This window comes from Stegastes partitus, unplaced genomic scaffold, assembly GCF_000690725.1.
Source record: "Stegastes partitus isolate 25-593 unplaced genomic scaffold, Stegastes_partitus-1.0.2 Scaffold950, whole genome shotgun sequence".
Taxonomy (NCBI): domain Eukaryota; kingdom Metazoa; phylum Chordata; class Actinopteri; family Pomacentridae; genus Stegastes; species Stegastes partitus.
Genome location: NW_007578681.1, coordinates 162,920 through 178,984, shown reverse-complemented (window position 1 = coordinate 178,984; position 16,065 = coordinate 162,920). Strand labels below are relative to the sequence as shown.

At 37.5% G+C, this 16,065-nt stretch overlaps 1 protein-coding gene across 2 annotated transcripts in view; it reads left to right on the top strand.

Annotated features, from left to right (window-relative positions):
• The window catches only part of ppp1r1b (protein phosphatase 1, regulatory (inhibitor) subunit 1B), a 36,030-nt gene extending 21,570 nt beyond the window's left edge, over positions 1–14,460 (top strand). The window contains exons 2-5 of one of the 2 annotated variants that reach the window (XM_008294245.1): positions 2,922–3,011; positions 5,242–5,317; positions 6,254–6,382; positions 10,805–14,460. In XM_008294245.1, coding sequence (XP_008292467.1) covers positions 2,922–3,011; positions 5,242–5,317; positions 6,254–6,382; positions 10,805–10,971 — 462 coding nt within the window. In that variant the 3' untranslated portion in view covers positions 10,972–14,460. The remainder of the gene's footprint in view (positions 1–2,921; positions 3,012–5,241; positions 5,318–6,253; positions 6,383–10,804) is intronic. The other variant, XM_008294246.1, reaches the window with a different exon arrangement.
• The last annotated feature ends 1,605 nt before the right edge of the window (positions 14,461–16,065 follow it).

Sequence of the window (16,065 nt, the reverse complement as noted above, 5' to 3'; positions counted from 1 at the left end):
AAAAGTAACTATACTGAGGTAGACAGTAGTATCACATATGATAGTGAAAAAATGATATGAAGTATTATATCACACCTGAAAAAGGAAATGAAATATTGCCCATATTGACAATATTGTCCATGAAACTGAAATATTGCACCTGAGGAATGAAAGTATGAAATGCTGCACATGATTCAGGAACTACTGAGAAGTAACATCACAGTGATTATTGAAGATATTGTTTAGATATGAAGCCAAACAAGATGCAGTGAGATGAAAATGACACTAGACAAGGAAGCTGGAAGTTGCGTGATGAGATTAAAACTTATATCTGGTGTCATAAATAAGGGTGAGATCCACGCTTGATTACTCCCAATCGGACAGCAGCACATTTCCACCACGCGTCCCGGCAAAACCTCTGCTTTGGCAACACGCTGCCTGGCTGCGATGACGCACAGCTCGACACAGCGAACACAAACACGGCTCCCAGTATGCAAAATAGAGAGCCAGGGTGCTTCCTGTGATGTCGTGTGGAGCCGTAAACAGCGGCGCTCAGGTTCAAGTCATGGCCAAGGTTGGCCTGCAGCACAGAGGACACTCCTCAATGCCTCGTTTGTCTCACCGGCCAAATCCACTTACTGCAACTGCACCGCTGGTGTTCTCATTTTACCCGAGGTTTCTTCCAAAAAGGTAGTTTTATAGATGTCAGCGAGTCATTCTGTACAACTGTGGGGACCTGAGCCAAACCACCGAGCTGTGCATGTGCAGTTTTTCTCTGTGAAGGCCTCAGACTCCACCCTGAACTTATCTTCTGGCCATCAAACAGTCACGTCCTGTTCGCTCGAAAGGCGGCTTGTTAAAATGTTATAGTTTGAACAGGGACTGTGTTAAATTTGAGTGACGAAGGGGAAAAATTGAGCGAAACGTCCACGGAAACCTCAAACTGCTGCTTTAAGCCAGTTAAGGTGGCAACTAATGATTATTTTCACCACAAACCAAGTTCCAGGCAGTTTTTCTGGTTATATGATCAAAAATTTAGTTCAGAAAATGTCAGAAAATGTGCATCAGGATTCCAGTAGCCAAACATCAAACAATCTAATGACACAAATAATTGATGGTCTGCACTTTTTGACCTTTTTGACTTTGGCCCATAGAGGTGATGAAGGTCAAACAGCCAACCCTGTGATTTAAAACGATCATAATTTACCATTTTGAATGTATTTATGCAGTTAATCACTTTGAAATAATGATACAAATCAAAGTCAGATAAAATAAAATAATAATTAAAAATCTGTTATTTTTCTTTAAAACCACAGAAAGTGTCAGTATAGTTAATTTACATTTAATTATAATAAAAAAGATGTAATGTTTAACAGTCAAAGAGTATCAGTTATATTTTTAAAAAAAACAAAAAACACAGGAAAAAACCCTGTAAAATAACTTATTTGAGTTAAATTAAATTTACAGTGAGAAAAATATTAAATACATTGTTTATGTCCTGCATCTCTATGGAAACAGCACAACCATGGCTCGAAGTTCAGAAACGTCTCCTGTGCAGAATAATACAGTTATAATGTCCTAAACTGTCTACCAACACTGGCAAAATCATGCTACAGATAGTTAACTTTTTACGTTTTTACAGCCTCTACAAACTTTTTCATTCAACTCTGCTTAACTGTAGAAAGATGTTTCACCATGCTGGATGTATCTTCCAACATATTGCCGTATACCAGCCATGCTGCATTTATTTTATTGATCCAGTGTGTTTTGTTTTCCTCTTAGTCTCTCTCGTCGTCTTTTCCATGCTTTGTGGAAACACTGCCTGCAGTTCAACAGAAAACTCTTTGGATTTTCTGGACTTGACTGTTGGTCAAAGCAAAGTTAATCATGACTTCTTAATTGCACCAAGGAGCACAAACTTTTAGTTTTAGACGTAATCTGGTGCAAACTGTTAATTTTTTGTGACTTTTAAAAACACGAGACATGTAGAATAAACTAATTTTGATGAAATATCATGATTTTAAACTTTGATTATCTTTCCTGACTGTCGGAAAGTTGAATTTCTCCTCCAAAATTCAGTTTTTACAGTTTCTGGCTCTGATAAATGGTGTAATAAATGGTGTAACTTCAGGTCTTTCAAACCTGCTTGCTGCTGTTGGGGTTTAAAGGTGTTTATCAATCATCAAAACAGTCAATTTTCTTCTCATTTGGCTAATCAGTGAACTAACTACCTAACTGACTGCATCGATGTGCTGACAAATCACTAACAAGTTTTGCAAAATTCCATCCAAATACACAGCTTCTCTTCAAACGCAGCACCCTCTGTGTTGGTAAACTACAAACCAACAAGTGTTTCATGCTCAAAATGAATTTTTATCTCAGGCACAATGGGTTCTTCTGAGGGGTTGCATTCCCACCGGCAGGCCTCGATGCTGCCGAGCTGCAGGGCTGCATGGGCACAGCTGGGCATTTGTTCCCAGAGACAGAGAATTCAGTGTGTACAGCAGCTTGTGCATGGCATAGTTAGAGTTGATTCGGCCCTGGTTGCACTCTTATTGCCATCAGCTACCTGGTTTGAACCTCCAAGACGCAGTGTGGAGGTTTAACAGTGGATGGGAGTGTCTGGCTGGGTTCATTTAGTTCCGAATTACCCCTTTTCCATGGACTCTCTGTTTGGCAGGATTAGATGTTTAAATACGCGTGAGGAGGTCACTTATTTCAATTAAATCCCGTCTCAGAAGCTTAGATGTTGGATACAGGGCTTCCTCTGTGCACTGTGTTTGTTTATAGCATCAGTTTTTAAAGGACTGGATGATCACGTCACGAGCATTTCCCATCCGATTGACGCGTCTTTGTGCTGAACGTTATTAATAATACAGCGCCAGCTAACAGCTTAATTATTCATGCATTTATGGCTGCCCTTTGTTTGTGCTCGTTTGTAGATCCGACGCAGGAGGCCAACACCTGCCACGCTGTTCAGAGTCGCCGACCAATCATCTCCTGAGGATGATCAGTCCACCCATCAGGTAAAGGTGAAGTCGAAACACCTTTTAATACTAGGTGTCCGTGTATCCTCATATATCCTCCCCAAGAAGTAAACGTTTTGCTCCCAACTTCAAAGATTCTAACTTTTTTCTTTAATTCCCTGTTTGTCCCTGTGATATGTCCACCCTCACAAACCCATGAGCCATTGTTCAAACCCAAGCCCTTTTTATTTCATTTCAAATTCTTCAAGGTTCATTCTTGACTAGGGAAACAGCTATTTGACTTCTGTACAACATTTTCTTAGCATCAAAATATGCATTCTTACCACCATGCAATAGCAGTAAAATAGTTATAATTCTGCCTTTATTTGTTTTATTACCTTTCTAAAACTGAGATAATGATTTACAGCAAATTTATAAAAGAACTAAAAGTAAATAATCCTTACTGATGCTGAAGTAAAGTGCATTACAATGATCGAGTTCAGAGGTGGTGGATGAGCTTTTCTTAGTTTGAAAAATAAGGAAAAAACTTTAGAGATCAGGATGAGCTGAATGAAGCAACACTGTATGTGCCTTGTCAGCTGAGCATTAAAGTACACACATTTATTTAACATCAGTGAACAACATTCCCAAACCAGGCATAAAATAATTGGTATTGTTTCTACAGTTTATTCTACAGATTATTATGATTTCTGGTTTGGAGTCATTGAGGACTTATTTTGATATACAGTGTTTAATGTCAGGGAGTAAGGAAAACACATCATTACTATTGGGCTTAAGCACAACATACAATTGTGTGTCATCTGCATAGAAGTGATTATGGATGTTATATTTACTGAGAATTTGTTCCACTGGAAGCAAATACATGGAAAATAATAAAAGATCCGACATGGATCCCTGTAGAACTCCGTAGGTGAGTAGAAGATGTGACAAGAATTACTGAGAAGGCCCTATGTGAAATGTAAGAAACTAATCACTGCAGAGCCACATCACTGATATCAATAAAACCTTCCAGATGGTTGAGTACATTTTTGTTGTGTCAAAGGCTAAGGTAAGATAGAGGAGAATTAAAAAGTGAGAATGCAAAAATCTGACGACTGACATTTCTGAAAAGCAAAACCTGTTGTACAAGTATTGCATCGCATGCGTGGTCACTGCATGTTAGGACACACCCATAGGAATAAAGGGAATGAAGAATTTTTTTTTTTAAAAATTGATGTTAAGGGGCATTTATGAAAAAACAACAACAACAAAAAGTGATCTTGGGTTTGAATATGTGTCCAAATCATTAACTGCATCATCATCATCATCATCATCATCATCATCATCATCATCATCATCATCATGTTTTATGCAGAATGTAAAGCACTTTGTATTGTGTAATTTGCAGTACATTTAAATATCATGCCTTGTAATGCTGAATTTTTGAAACTATGACATATGTAAATTTGTTGTACACTTTGGCACATGTTTTTCTAACCCTTTATGCAACATAAGGTGGCTTTCCACTGCAGGAACTAAGCACAGATTTCCATTACAGTGCAGAATCCAACAGTTTCAACTGCACATAACTACCATGTGAGAAATGGTTTGCTATGCTCACCTGTATGGTGAATTTTCTGTTGTTAACATTTGAAAGAAGACTACTATTTGACAATAACATCAAGAAGGCAGAAAAACACCTGTTATTGTTCTCTAATCTGCACAAATCTGCACTTGTCTTCTCCGAGTTTTACCAATCAGCACAGATATCCACCCAGAAGTTTTTTTTTAGAAGTTTCTAACCTAAAGTAAATACTTTTTTCTACCCTTAAAATGTCCTTGAAAGAGGTTCTTTAAGGACTGGAACATGCAAAACAATGCAAGTTCCTGCAGTGGAAAACAACTTAATGTGTTTTACTTGTTGTTGCTTTACTTCTTTTAAGGGGTTTCTGAGCTTATGTTCAAGATGAGAACAAGATGTGCGCATACAGTCTTAACACCACAACTTGTTTGGAAGCCATAGCAGCTTATACAAGTGTGATTAGGCCTTTAGTGCAATGTGAAAAACTAAGTTTTCAGCATTGCATCCAGCAGATCATCCATCAAAATAAACCATAGCTGCATTTTGTTTTTAGCTTCCTGGAACTTTTCACAAGGGAAATGAGCCATACCTGAGGTTAAATGTTAAGAAATCTTAAAGAATTAAGCTGGTTTTTGTGGAAAAGCACATCAGTGAGTGTTCGGAGGGGATCTTTAAGGAGAAGTCGTATTAATGTTTGTCTTTCTTCATCCACAGTGGGTCGTAGGCGAGAATGGCGTGCTCAAACCAAAACGTGTTAATCCAAACGTGTACCAGCCTCCATCACTCAAAGGTTAGCAGCTTTCATTCTACAGGTGGCGGTTGTGTGTGTCGTGCTACTCCCTTTGTGTTTATTTTTTTGTTTTACCGTGCTTCGCTGCAGTCATTCTTCCCCCCCTCCCTTTTGCTTTTTCTGAAGCCTTGCATGCGACAGATGGGTAGATATGCAATAAAAGGGCTTTATATCATTCTTTTTTTTTTTTTTTTACTTCCTCTGTGCATGCGCGTTTGTAACATGCATAGGCGTGTTTTCTATGTGTTTCTGCTCTTATACGCCCAACAGCAGGACCCATATATCTGTGTGGAGAGATTAGAGTGTGACAGCTGTGAGACACTGAGTGTGAGTCGAGGAAAGTCTGGATCATCCAGGATTACAGTCAGTTGTGTATACAGCTGTGGCGCGCACACACAGAAACAGGCATGAACACACACATATATGTAGGCCTGAGTAAAAAAAAAAAACATGCATGAGCTTTCTTTTGTGTCTTCGTTGGCCATTAAAGAATTTGTCAGCAGAGTTTCATCTATCTGGGATTTCTGGGTGTCGAGTGATGATATAATGAGAGGAAGCCTCAGAAAAGTGCCCTTGAAACAGAATCATTTCTAGTTGCATAAGCTAAAAAAAAACAAAAAAAAACGGTGTATGTGAGGGTGTGAAAGAATGAAGGTGACCTCGAGGAAGCCAGAGCTGAGATAATATCAGTCGAGGAAAGACGAGGATACAAACAAACAGATGGGAAAACAACTATAAAATCAGTGTGTGTCTGTCTGTCTGTCGGTGCATGTGTTTAACTGGCGTCCTGCCGGTCTGGCACGCGTTCAAAAAAACCCTTGATAAAAAACTGACAGTGTTGAAGCGTGGTAAAACCAAAAACAACATATCCCTCTATCCCTGTGTCCATGTGTCGGTGTGGTCCTGTTGTGTGTTTGTGTGTTCACCTGTGTGTAGCTGTGCAGAAGATGGCTGAAGCGCATATGCAGAACCTAGGTGTCTACCCTCCTTTGGAAGACCCTTGTGAAGGGGAGGAGGATGAGGAGGACCAGGAGGGAGAGGAAGCATCTCCCACCAAAGCTGCTGGTGAGAGGGAGGCTCTGTGTCGACAGCCTGGGACGACAACAACACTGTGGCTGCAAGGACAACACTGTGTTTGTAGAGGAAAAATACACCTCGAGGCACTTTAAAGCTGTCCAAAACACAACCGCTGGCACTTTGACTGGATTTTCCTTGTTTGGTTTGGTTATTTTTGTGAGCATGAATAGTGTGAAGTCACCCAGCACAGCTCCAACCAAAAAAAGAACATTGATTTAATGCAGCAAATGAGGGTTTCTGCTACGCTTCGGCTGATTTCAAAGTCATCAGAATTGAAAAACAAATGTTGTATGCATGCACAATCTGGAAAATTGTGCAACATTTGTAAACTTTCAGTAAAAATCCTAATCTGATATCACAAAATCTGACTCAGACTGGAGATATTCAGCAATTTCAAAGTGTCCACAGGTGTATTTTTCCTTCTAGTTTGTATGAATGACACAATTTCCCGCTTTCCCCGACACTTTCATTGCTTTTTACATAATGTGAAATTTCAAGATTATTTTTAGCGTGTTTTAGGACTCCATTGTTGCTATTTCTCGCTTAAACAACAAGCTCTAAACATTTAAAAAGTTGTCTTTTATGACAAAGCTTATGCCTAAACATCCTAATCAGTCTTATTCATGATTATCTATATTAATATTTCACTAAATTGGCTCCGTTTATTTAGGTTTACACATAATATTACACTCAGGTTGATGTTTGTCACCTAAAGTTTTCTCAAAATTTGAGATTTCTTCATTGTGGCATCCAAACATTTGGCTCCATTCAGGTTGCGTTTTGGGTGGCAAATTAAAGGAAAAACCAGAATAAAGTGACTTAGCAATGCGTTATTGACTACTAGAACAGCCTCAGTGCTCCTGGGTATTGATTCTCCAAGTTTTGGGAACTTCATTCCAAAGATTAACACTATTTCTCTAAAAGATATTCCCTCATTTGGTGTTTCAAAGTCAATTTTATTTATAAAGCACATTTTAAAACGACAAGAGCTGAGTCTGAGTGATGCACGATTACCACAGCGGGCCATAAAACCCAATAAAACGCAATGACTGTGAGACAAATCTGCATAAAAAGACAAGAAAATATTAAGTGCGCAATAAATAATGCTATAAAAGATGAAGTTAGAGTGTCAAGCTCTACTTGAATCGAATGCCAATGTGAAGAAGAGGGTCTGCAGTGGAGACTTTCTGAAGTGTGAGCAGTTTTTACATACAAACTGTTCCAGATATTAGACGCAGCCACCGCAGAGGCTCGATCACTACTATTTGTGTCTCCGAATGTCAGAACATCCAGGAGCATCTGGTTCCTCATTGCTCTAAGCAGCGTTTGAAGATGCCAGAGTTCTACTAAATTAGGTGAACCAATTAAAAAAAACTAAAGTCTCACGTAGCAGTTATTAAAGCATGAGTAACTTTGTCTTTTGAAGTAGAAACCAGCCATCATCTTGGTTAAAGTCTTAACTGGTTTTGACCCCCAAGCTGCTCTGTCAGCCAAATTTAAATCAGATCATGGAGATCATGTCAAGGTTTTTCACGAAAGATCAATTCAAAGCCACAACAGTCATCCCAAAGGTACAGCTGACTAACATTTCAGTCTTATTTTCCTAAAGATTGAGAAGGTTTAGATCTGTCTTACTTTAAATATCTTTAAAGCAGACCAGCAAGAGCTACACTGAATCTTTATTTTTTATTTTTATACACAGATTTCTTTCTATATTGTCAGTAAAACAATATTAACTGCAGAGGCAGCATATACAACAAAAAGAGGATGGGACCCAAAATGGAGCCTTGAGGGACTCCACAAGTAAATGGGGCTATAGAGGTCAGGGGTTCAGCTTGTTCTTTTAATTTGTCACCCGTCTGTAGGTGGTTTTATTAACAGTCTGAATGCTAAAAACAAACAAACAAGTAAAGAATTTTTTCAAAATTATTAAGTGCGCCAGAATGCTGTAATGTTCAAAAACTGTAAAAACAATAGTCTTTGTTTTCATTTTTGTCCGAGATTTTACTAAATATTATCTGTAAATTAACAAAACAGGGAAAATCTGTAAAATAATAATAGCATTTTCTTCAAATGACAGCAATTATCTCTAAAAATAATTATGTTTCTTCCTTTTTCATACAGTAAAAACTAGTGTTATTTTATGATCTAATCATTTGTAAAAAAATAAATAAATACAAAATACAGATTTTTAATGCAGATATTATTTACATTTTTGTACTGTGATTTTACTAGTTATTATCTGTAATGTTACTAACTTTAAAAATCTGTGAAATAACTAAAAGTTATTCCAAAAATTACAGTTAAACATTTACAAAACATACATTTTCTAGAGTGCATCATTAGTTGTTAACTGATAACGAAAATCATTGCTGCAGTCCTACTTGACAGATTTTCATTAATGTTTTGTTCAATGTTTGTTTCTCGTCAAAATTGTGTATTTGATATTATTGAAAAGCACATAGTCTGATGCTTAATTAACTCATGTATGAGATAATATTTGAAAAGATGAGTTATTGAGAAAAAAAGGAATATTTCTGGTGTTCCATTCTAGCAAAACAGGAAACATCTGCAGCTGAAAATGATTTTTAAAAGATATGTTTTGCTCATATAGCGCATCAAAGTGTTACTTGTTGTCAGTAGAGCAGAGCTGCTGTTCTCTGTAGAAGAGTGCTGCTGCTGTTGTCAGAGTCCAGGTGAAAGTCTGTGTTGAATGTCAGCCTCAGTGTCATATCAGCTTCAGCATCAACACCTAAACCAGTCAGAAGGACCAGCTGGGATCAATGTGCAGAACAAAGCCATGATCCTGTTCTCTGTTCTTCTCTATTTAAAACATTTTGACCGAGTTTGAGTTGTAAATCGCATCCAAATATCTGTGCAAATTTGGTCTCCAGCACAACTAAACTGCAAAACTCTGCACAAAACTTTTCCGCGTGTACACTTGCTCATAATAAACAAGTGTGTTTTGTTTTATGATGCACAATTATTGGTTCATAATCTCCACCGTGTCACATGAGAGCGGCGGCATTTCATTCAGAGTTATTGCTCTGTGGGCCCAGATGACAGACTCTCTCAGTAAATCCCTTTATAGAGGCTGCAGAAACACAAAGTACACAAACAGGATGTCACTGATTGGGTCCGTTGATTGCACTTCATCTGTTCTTTTAGTCAGAGTTGGGGCTCACACAGAGGGCAAATCAAGGAAACTAAGTTATGTGATCAGGTAGCTGCTCATCATATGACTGAGGTCTGATGAAAATTCAGTTTACTACATGGAAAACTTAGCAGGAATCAGGACACGCAGTCGCATCTGATGTGTTTCTAATCTTCTAAAGTGGTTGTGCAGCTAATAAAGGAAAACAAAAAGCACTAATGGCATGTAAAATCACCAGAATTATTGCAGTTGTTCTTTTTAACACTCATCTCTTCTCAGATATTATGTTGAGTTAACCAAGTTTCAATGTGTGGGCTTATCAACAACAACAAATATCGATCAAAAAACCCCAAGGAAAAATAAAATAAAAATGGAAAAACAGTTTTTAAACAGTTTTTAACTGTAACTTATTGTAAAATGCCCTCTTATTTTACAAATATTATGTTTTTTTTTGTTAGATTGCAAATAATATCTGGTAAAATCACAGAGAAAACATATGAATTTACATGTAAACAATAAAATCAGGTCATAACTGTACATAATTTTTAGTTAGAACAATTAGTAATTTGTTCTTTAACAGGGTTTGACCATAAAACTGCATAGCATATTTGAAACCCACCCAAAGTATCAATACTTTACAGACATTTGCAGTTATTTGAAAGACAGTTTATATATATTAAAGATTGAAAAATGAAAAAAAGAATGTTGACTGTAATTTTCCAGATTTTTACTAGTAAAACAAAAACGACACTGAAAAAAAATCTTAATTTCAGTATTGATGGAAAAAACTAACAAAAAACAAAAACAAAAAATAAACAAGGAAACAAAAAAAATCATGCCAAAACTTTAAATAATGTCACATCAAAAATCTGTATTTTTAAAAATGGTAATTTACCCTTTCACAATGTATAAGCATAAAATTACACATATTTACTGTATTTATATAAATATCTATATTTAAATTTGATAGAAATACCATTGCTTTACAGATATTTGCCATTGTTTTCAGTTTTTTGTGTTTAAACGTGAAAGCATTCAATAATTTTTAAAAATATTTTTCCTGGTGCCCTTGTTGCCAGATTTTCACAGCTTCTACTGTCTGTCTGACCTGAAGTCAAAGATGTTAGTTTACAGGCTTGAATCAGGGAATTGTTCAGGATTTTACAATTTAAAAAAGCAGAGTACCATCAACTAAAAGCCAAAACCAGCAGAGTTGATTTCACTGCAGCCTTTAACGCCAGTGTTTGTGCACCCAGATCACCAAGAGACGGCGACCACCGAACAGTCTGACAAGTTTTCCAGCGTGAGAGAGTCGACCAAGCAGATCCAAGCGGCGCCGGAGGAAGACGAGGAGGAGGACGAAGACAAGGAAGGAACCAAAACGGAGGCGACAACAGAGGAGAACAGTCGGGGATGCAACTGAGAGCAAAACGCTCGGAGGAGAGGGATGGTTTAAATCTGAAGAACTCAGAGGAAATGGGTGGTGTGCTTCTTTATTTGTGTGTGCGGATGTTTGAATGTGCGGAGATGAGATGAATGATACTTTCATGAAATCAGACATGTGAGTGAGCAAAGATTTCACCTCCAAAAAAGGGTCCGGTGGGTTTAAAACAGAGGACAAAGAGGGAGTTTGTGTTAGTTATGAGCAGGTGAGGATCGATGTACTGACAGAGCAGCCTGCAGACGCCACTTTGGCCCTTAGTGTCCCTTTGTTTAGAATGAGAGCGGATGGAGTCAAGGTCAATGCGACCAAAAAAAAAAAAACCCTACGAGACCGGACCTCCCTCCACCTTAATGCACACAGAACTAAACGTTCCTTTAAAGAGGGCCACAGTAGACACAAACAAACGTTCTCGGGTACATTTTAACAAGGACGGTCTCCTCTGAGACCCTTTATTAAAACACTTGAAGGTCTTTAAACGTGTGCGCGATAACATGCGTTCCACTTGATTCTGAAACCACGGCCTTCTTCGTTGTTCTGATTTGCAGCGTGCTCAATGTTCAGCCCTTTGTGTGTGCCGCCATCTGGTGGTAGAAAGTAGGAAGGACAGGTTTAAAGTGCTACTCCAGCTCCAATCAGCCAATTAAAGGTCCCATATTGTGCCTCTTTTGAATAGATTAATGAAGGTTTCACACGTCCCCAGAATGTGGCTTCATCTCAAAATACTGAAAAGATGGTTAACTTCACTATGACTGTATAACTCCTGGTTTTAGTCTGTAGCTTTAAATGCAGCTGAGCCTCTGGTGCCCTTGCCCCCTTCAGGAAGAAGACTCTCTCTGCATCTGTGAGACTTTCCATCCAAACCAGTCTCCACAAAATGACATTCCTACGAAACTAGACTGTATTCTCAGTTACATTTTGAGGGAAATGCTTTTTCTGCTTTGTATCATAGACACGTTTCTAATCAATGCATCTTTGCGGTTCATTTTATCGCCTCAGTCTTTTTCAGCCAACAAATTAATTACATATTAGATGGGGTGGGACTTGTCGCCTTGGTAACCCAGAAAATGGAGGAAGAGCTTCAAACATATAGTGAAAGGTCATGTTTGAACTGTATTTTTCTTAACCCTAGCCAAGTGATTTTGGGGCCAAAATTAAAACATGACAGAAAAAGAAACTTGAGTTTGACACTAATGATCTCTTGTTCACTGCAGGACATGAATATCGGTTTTGTTGGTGAAAATCTGGTCACTGGTTTGCGCCAACAGTCTTTGACGGCCCCTTCAAAATGTAACTGAGAATGCACTTCAGTTGTACGGGGACATAGTTTAGTAGAGACTAGGTTTTTCTATTGAATCTAGGTTGCTCTTTGAGTGATCATTTGGAAATATTGTTGAATTCAAAGCAAAGCTGTTGTTTTTATCTTGTGTTTGGGGAGTTTGTCATACGACGTTGACTGCTGTCTAACATTAGTCTTAACGAGCTGCTTTTCAGTCGCTGTTTTAGAAGAATCTTTGAATGAGAACAGCATTATTGGGAATTTATCTGTATTAACATGCAGTTTGTGCGAGCACAGAGAGCAGGAGAGAAGCTAACAGATGTAAACAGAAGCTAAGTTTAGGCTGACCTGAAGCACGACATGCGACATGAAAACATAGAAACTCACCAAGTCCTTGTTTATTGGTCTAAACTAGAGTTTCCAGCATCTCTAATTGTTTCTCAGTGTTGCCACAGAGCTCTGACCTGTGGGCAGACCATCAAAGCTAATGTTAGCCACATTAGCTGCACAACATGCTTACACTAAGGATTCTTGTTGTTGCTGTCGGGACATGACTGTCAACAGTAACAGGGGTTCAGTTTCTCAGATGCTGGGAGTGCATCAAGGCTGTTGTGTTCACTGTTGCAGCCAAAAGCGAATCATTTGGTGTACTTTGCTGGTGATTATTGGTATCTATGTAGAAACTGTACTTAATGTGGAAATAGAGAACAGCTTTTAATGCACCTAAAGGTTTATTACAACCACAAAACACAACAAAAAGTATGGATTGTCACCATATGGGACCTTTAAAGATAGAATCCAGAGTATCTTCATGGAATCAAATTGTGTTTTTAATGCTAATTATGCTCTCTAGCCTCTTATTGTATTCAGTAATTATTTCTCTATATTGTAGTTTATCACTATTTAGTTCGAGCTACTCTTTGTTCTTTTATTGATATCAGCCTCACAGTTTACTTTTTACTCTATTAACAGCTAAATGAATTTGCTTCACACTGTATGCTGCCAAATCCGACGTGAATAAATGAATTCTTACTTTAACCTCTTAAAAGTTTGAAAGGTTGCCAGCTTCTTTTTCAGCCAGTGAGAAAAGCAGAAGCTTTAAATAAAAATCAATGATGTTTTAAAGCTTAAATAAATATAAATACACTTGAATTAACTTCTTCAATCATTTCTGTATCATATTCTACTTTTTATTTTGGTTTTTAAGCTTAGTATTTATCAGTCAGGTTATAGTCTACTTTGAAAAGATGATTGTTCAAATTTCTTGCCTTGGAGTATCACTTTAAAACCCACGTATGATTCAACGATCAGCACCAAAATGTTTGTCTTTAATTTCAAAACCACGAGCTCGCTGAGTGTGTGTGTTTTTTTTTTTCCTTTTAAATGATTTTGGTGTATTTGAAATTAAGGGCGAAGCTACCTCTATTTTTTTATTTTATTTTTTTTTTGCAAAATACCCCTCCGTTAACTGCCTCCACGCATCACAGCTGGATTCATCGTAAACTGACAAACTGTTTTTGGGAGCGAAAAACTAAATTTTCCACGACTCATTTGGGATTTTCTCAGTGCTCATGGATTCCCTTTTGTATATTATGACTTTTATAACGTCATCTTTTTAATTGTTCCCTCATGATTTGTACGTCTTGGGTCTGTTGTAAGAGCTATTTTTCTAATCTAGAGTCCTGCTTCTACTGCCTATATCCAAATACACATGTAGCATGCAGAACCAGGAGCCTGAAACGAGGCACCGCGGCTACTGTATGACGGACATTTCAGCAAAACTGTCCCTGCACAAACTTTCTGAACTGTTTTTAACACAGATAGAGCATCACTTTTTCTTCTCGGAGTCGTTTTCAATCAGCGTCTGTCTAGTTTAATTTACCAGTTCAACTGAAAATAAAACGTGATCTGACTGGTTTGTGCCACAGGATGAATAAATCTGTATCATCCGGGCTGCTGTTTGTATATAAGACTTTGTGAAACTTTTTTTTTAACCTCTGACCTCCCCACCTCCTCCTCTAATCCTCCTCCAGGTCAGAAGAAAACAGCCATGGAAAGACATGTATGAACTCTTATGCTTATATTTTTTTTTCTTTTATTCTCCATTCTCTTGTTTCTCAATGTGATGTGGTTGTTTTAAAGTGAGCAACTCTATGATATCAAAATAAACAAATTTTCTTTTTCTCCTTTAACTCGACCTGTATTTCATGTGTGTGCGTATGTATATGTTAAGACTCATGTTGTGGAGACAAAAATCTTTTCACACAGGCACGCTGTGGGCACCTATCTCCTTTTTTATTAGGTCTGTATGATATAAATCAGTACATTTTGGGAAATAATTTTGGAAGACATTTTCAGTAAATAAAGATTTTGGTTTGAGGGTTAATCTATTTTCATGTTAAGGTTAAACTAGGAGTAAATTATATGTATGGTTCAGGTAAGTCTGTGTGTCATTAGTGCACAACTTTCCAGGTGCTGCTCTATAAAAATAAACCCTTGAAACAGCCTTGTGCTGTTTTTCAAAATGAGCTTTCATGCACTGATAATTGAAAAACTGTTCTTAGCGTTACCAAACAAGACTTGCAGCACATCAAGTTGGATTTTTATACGACCACTATCTATTCCTTTGAGTGAGTTACACTCTGCAGAGAACGTCGTGCATCTGTTTAAAAAAAAAAGAAAGAAAATGCACTTTAACCTCTTAAGACCCGAGCTCTTGTTTGATATGCATTTTTTTTTATTTCTCTTTGCTATTTGATCAGATGAAATAGCAAAGAGAATAACAAACAAAAAAATGAAAATAAAATACAAATATATTTTTAAAATATTTTTATTTTATTGAACTTTATTTCATTTATTTAAAAAAAACTTTTAAATATAAAAAATAAATAACAATAATAAAATAATATTGATAAAATTAAATAAAAATTAAATACTGTGGTAATATAACCGAAAATGTGATGTCCAAGCATGTGGACGCCAGGTCTTAAGAGGTTAGTTTACCGAAAGTGATTTAGAATTTAATTTGGTCTGGAGCTGTGCTTTTGTCTTCTGTCACTATTTCGTGTGTTTATCGTTCCTTTCTGTGCCTTATGTGACTGTAGTGACTCATTGTGGCCACTGGATGACACTGAAAACTCACAAATAAAGAACACACATTCAAAATAACGCTGCAGAGCTCCAGACTTTTAACACTAGCTATACTGCTGAGCTTCACTTTTTAATTTAGGTACACCAGCACATGATACAGTTGACCTTTTTTGTCAGATTCCACACACATTGGCATTTTTTCCCCATGTCATATACAGTAAGTGATTGTAAACAAGAATAAAGGTGCAGGTAAGGACTGTCCTGGTTGTGGAAGGATGATCACTACAGCTCTTGTTTGGTCATATTAGAAGAAGAATTTTATTAGAATTTATGTAATTGCAAAAATTAAAAGAATCTAAATGGCAAAATGAGTCTACTGTCTGTCAAAATCAGTGTCATTTTGTTGTTTTTTAAGCAATGCAAACAAGCAAACAAGAGCACAATGAATCACAGGCCGTGCTGCTTCTCTTGCTCTGGTACAGAAACCAGGTCCTCCTCGGTGCATGCTGGTCCAATACCTGCTACTGATACACCATAAAGCAAACATAGCGCTACTGTGCACTTACAAAATAAATCAAACAAGCAACAAACTATCCATCCATCCATCATCTATACACCGCTTAATCCTCACGAGGGTCACGGGGGGCTGGAGTCTATCCCAGCTGACTCAGGGTGAAGGCAGGGGACACTTGGACAGGTCACCAGTC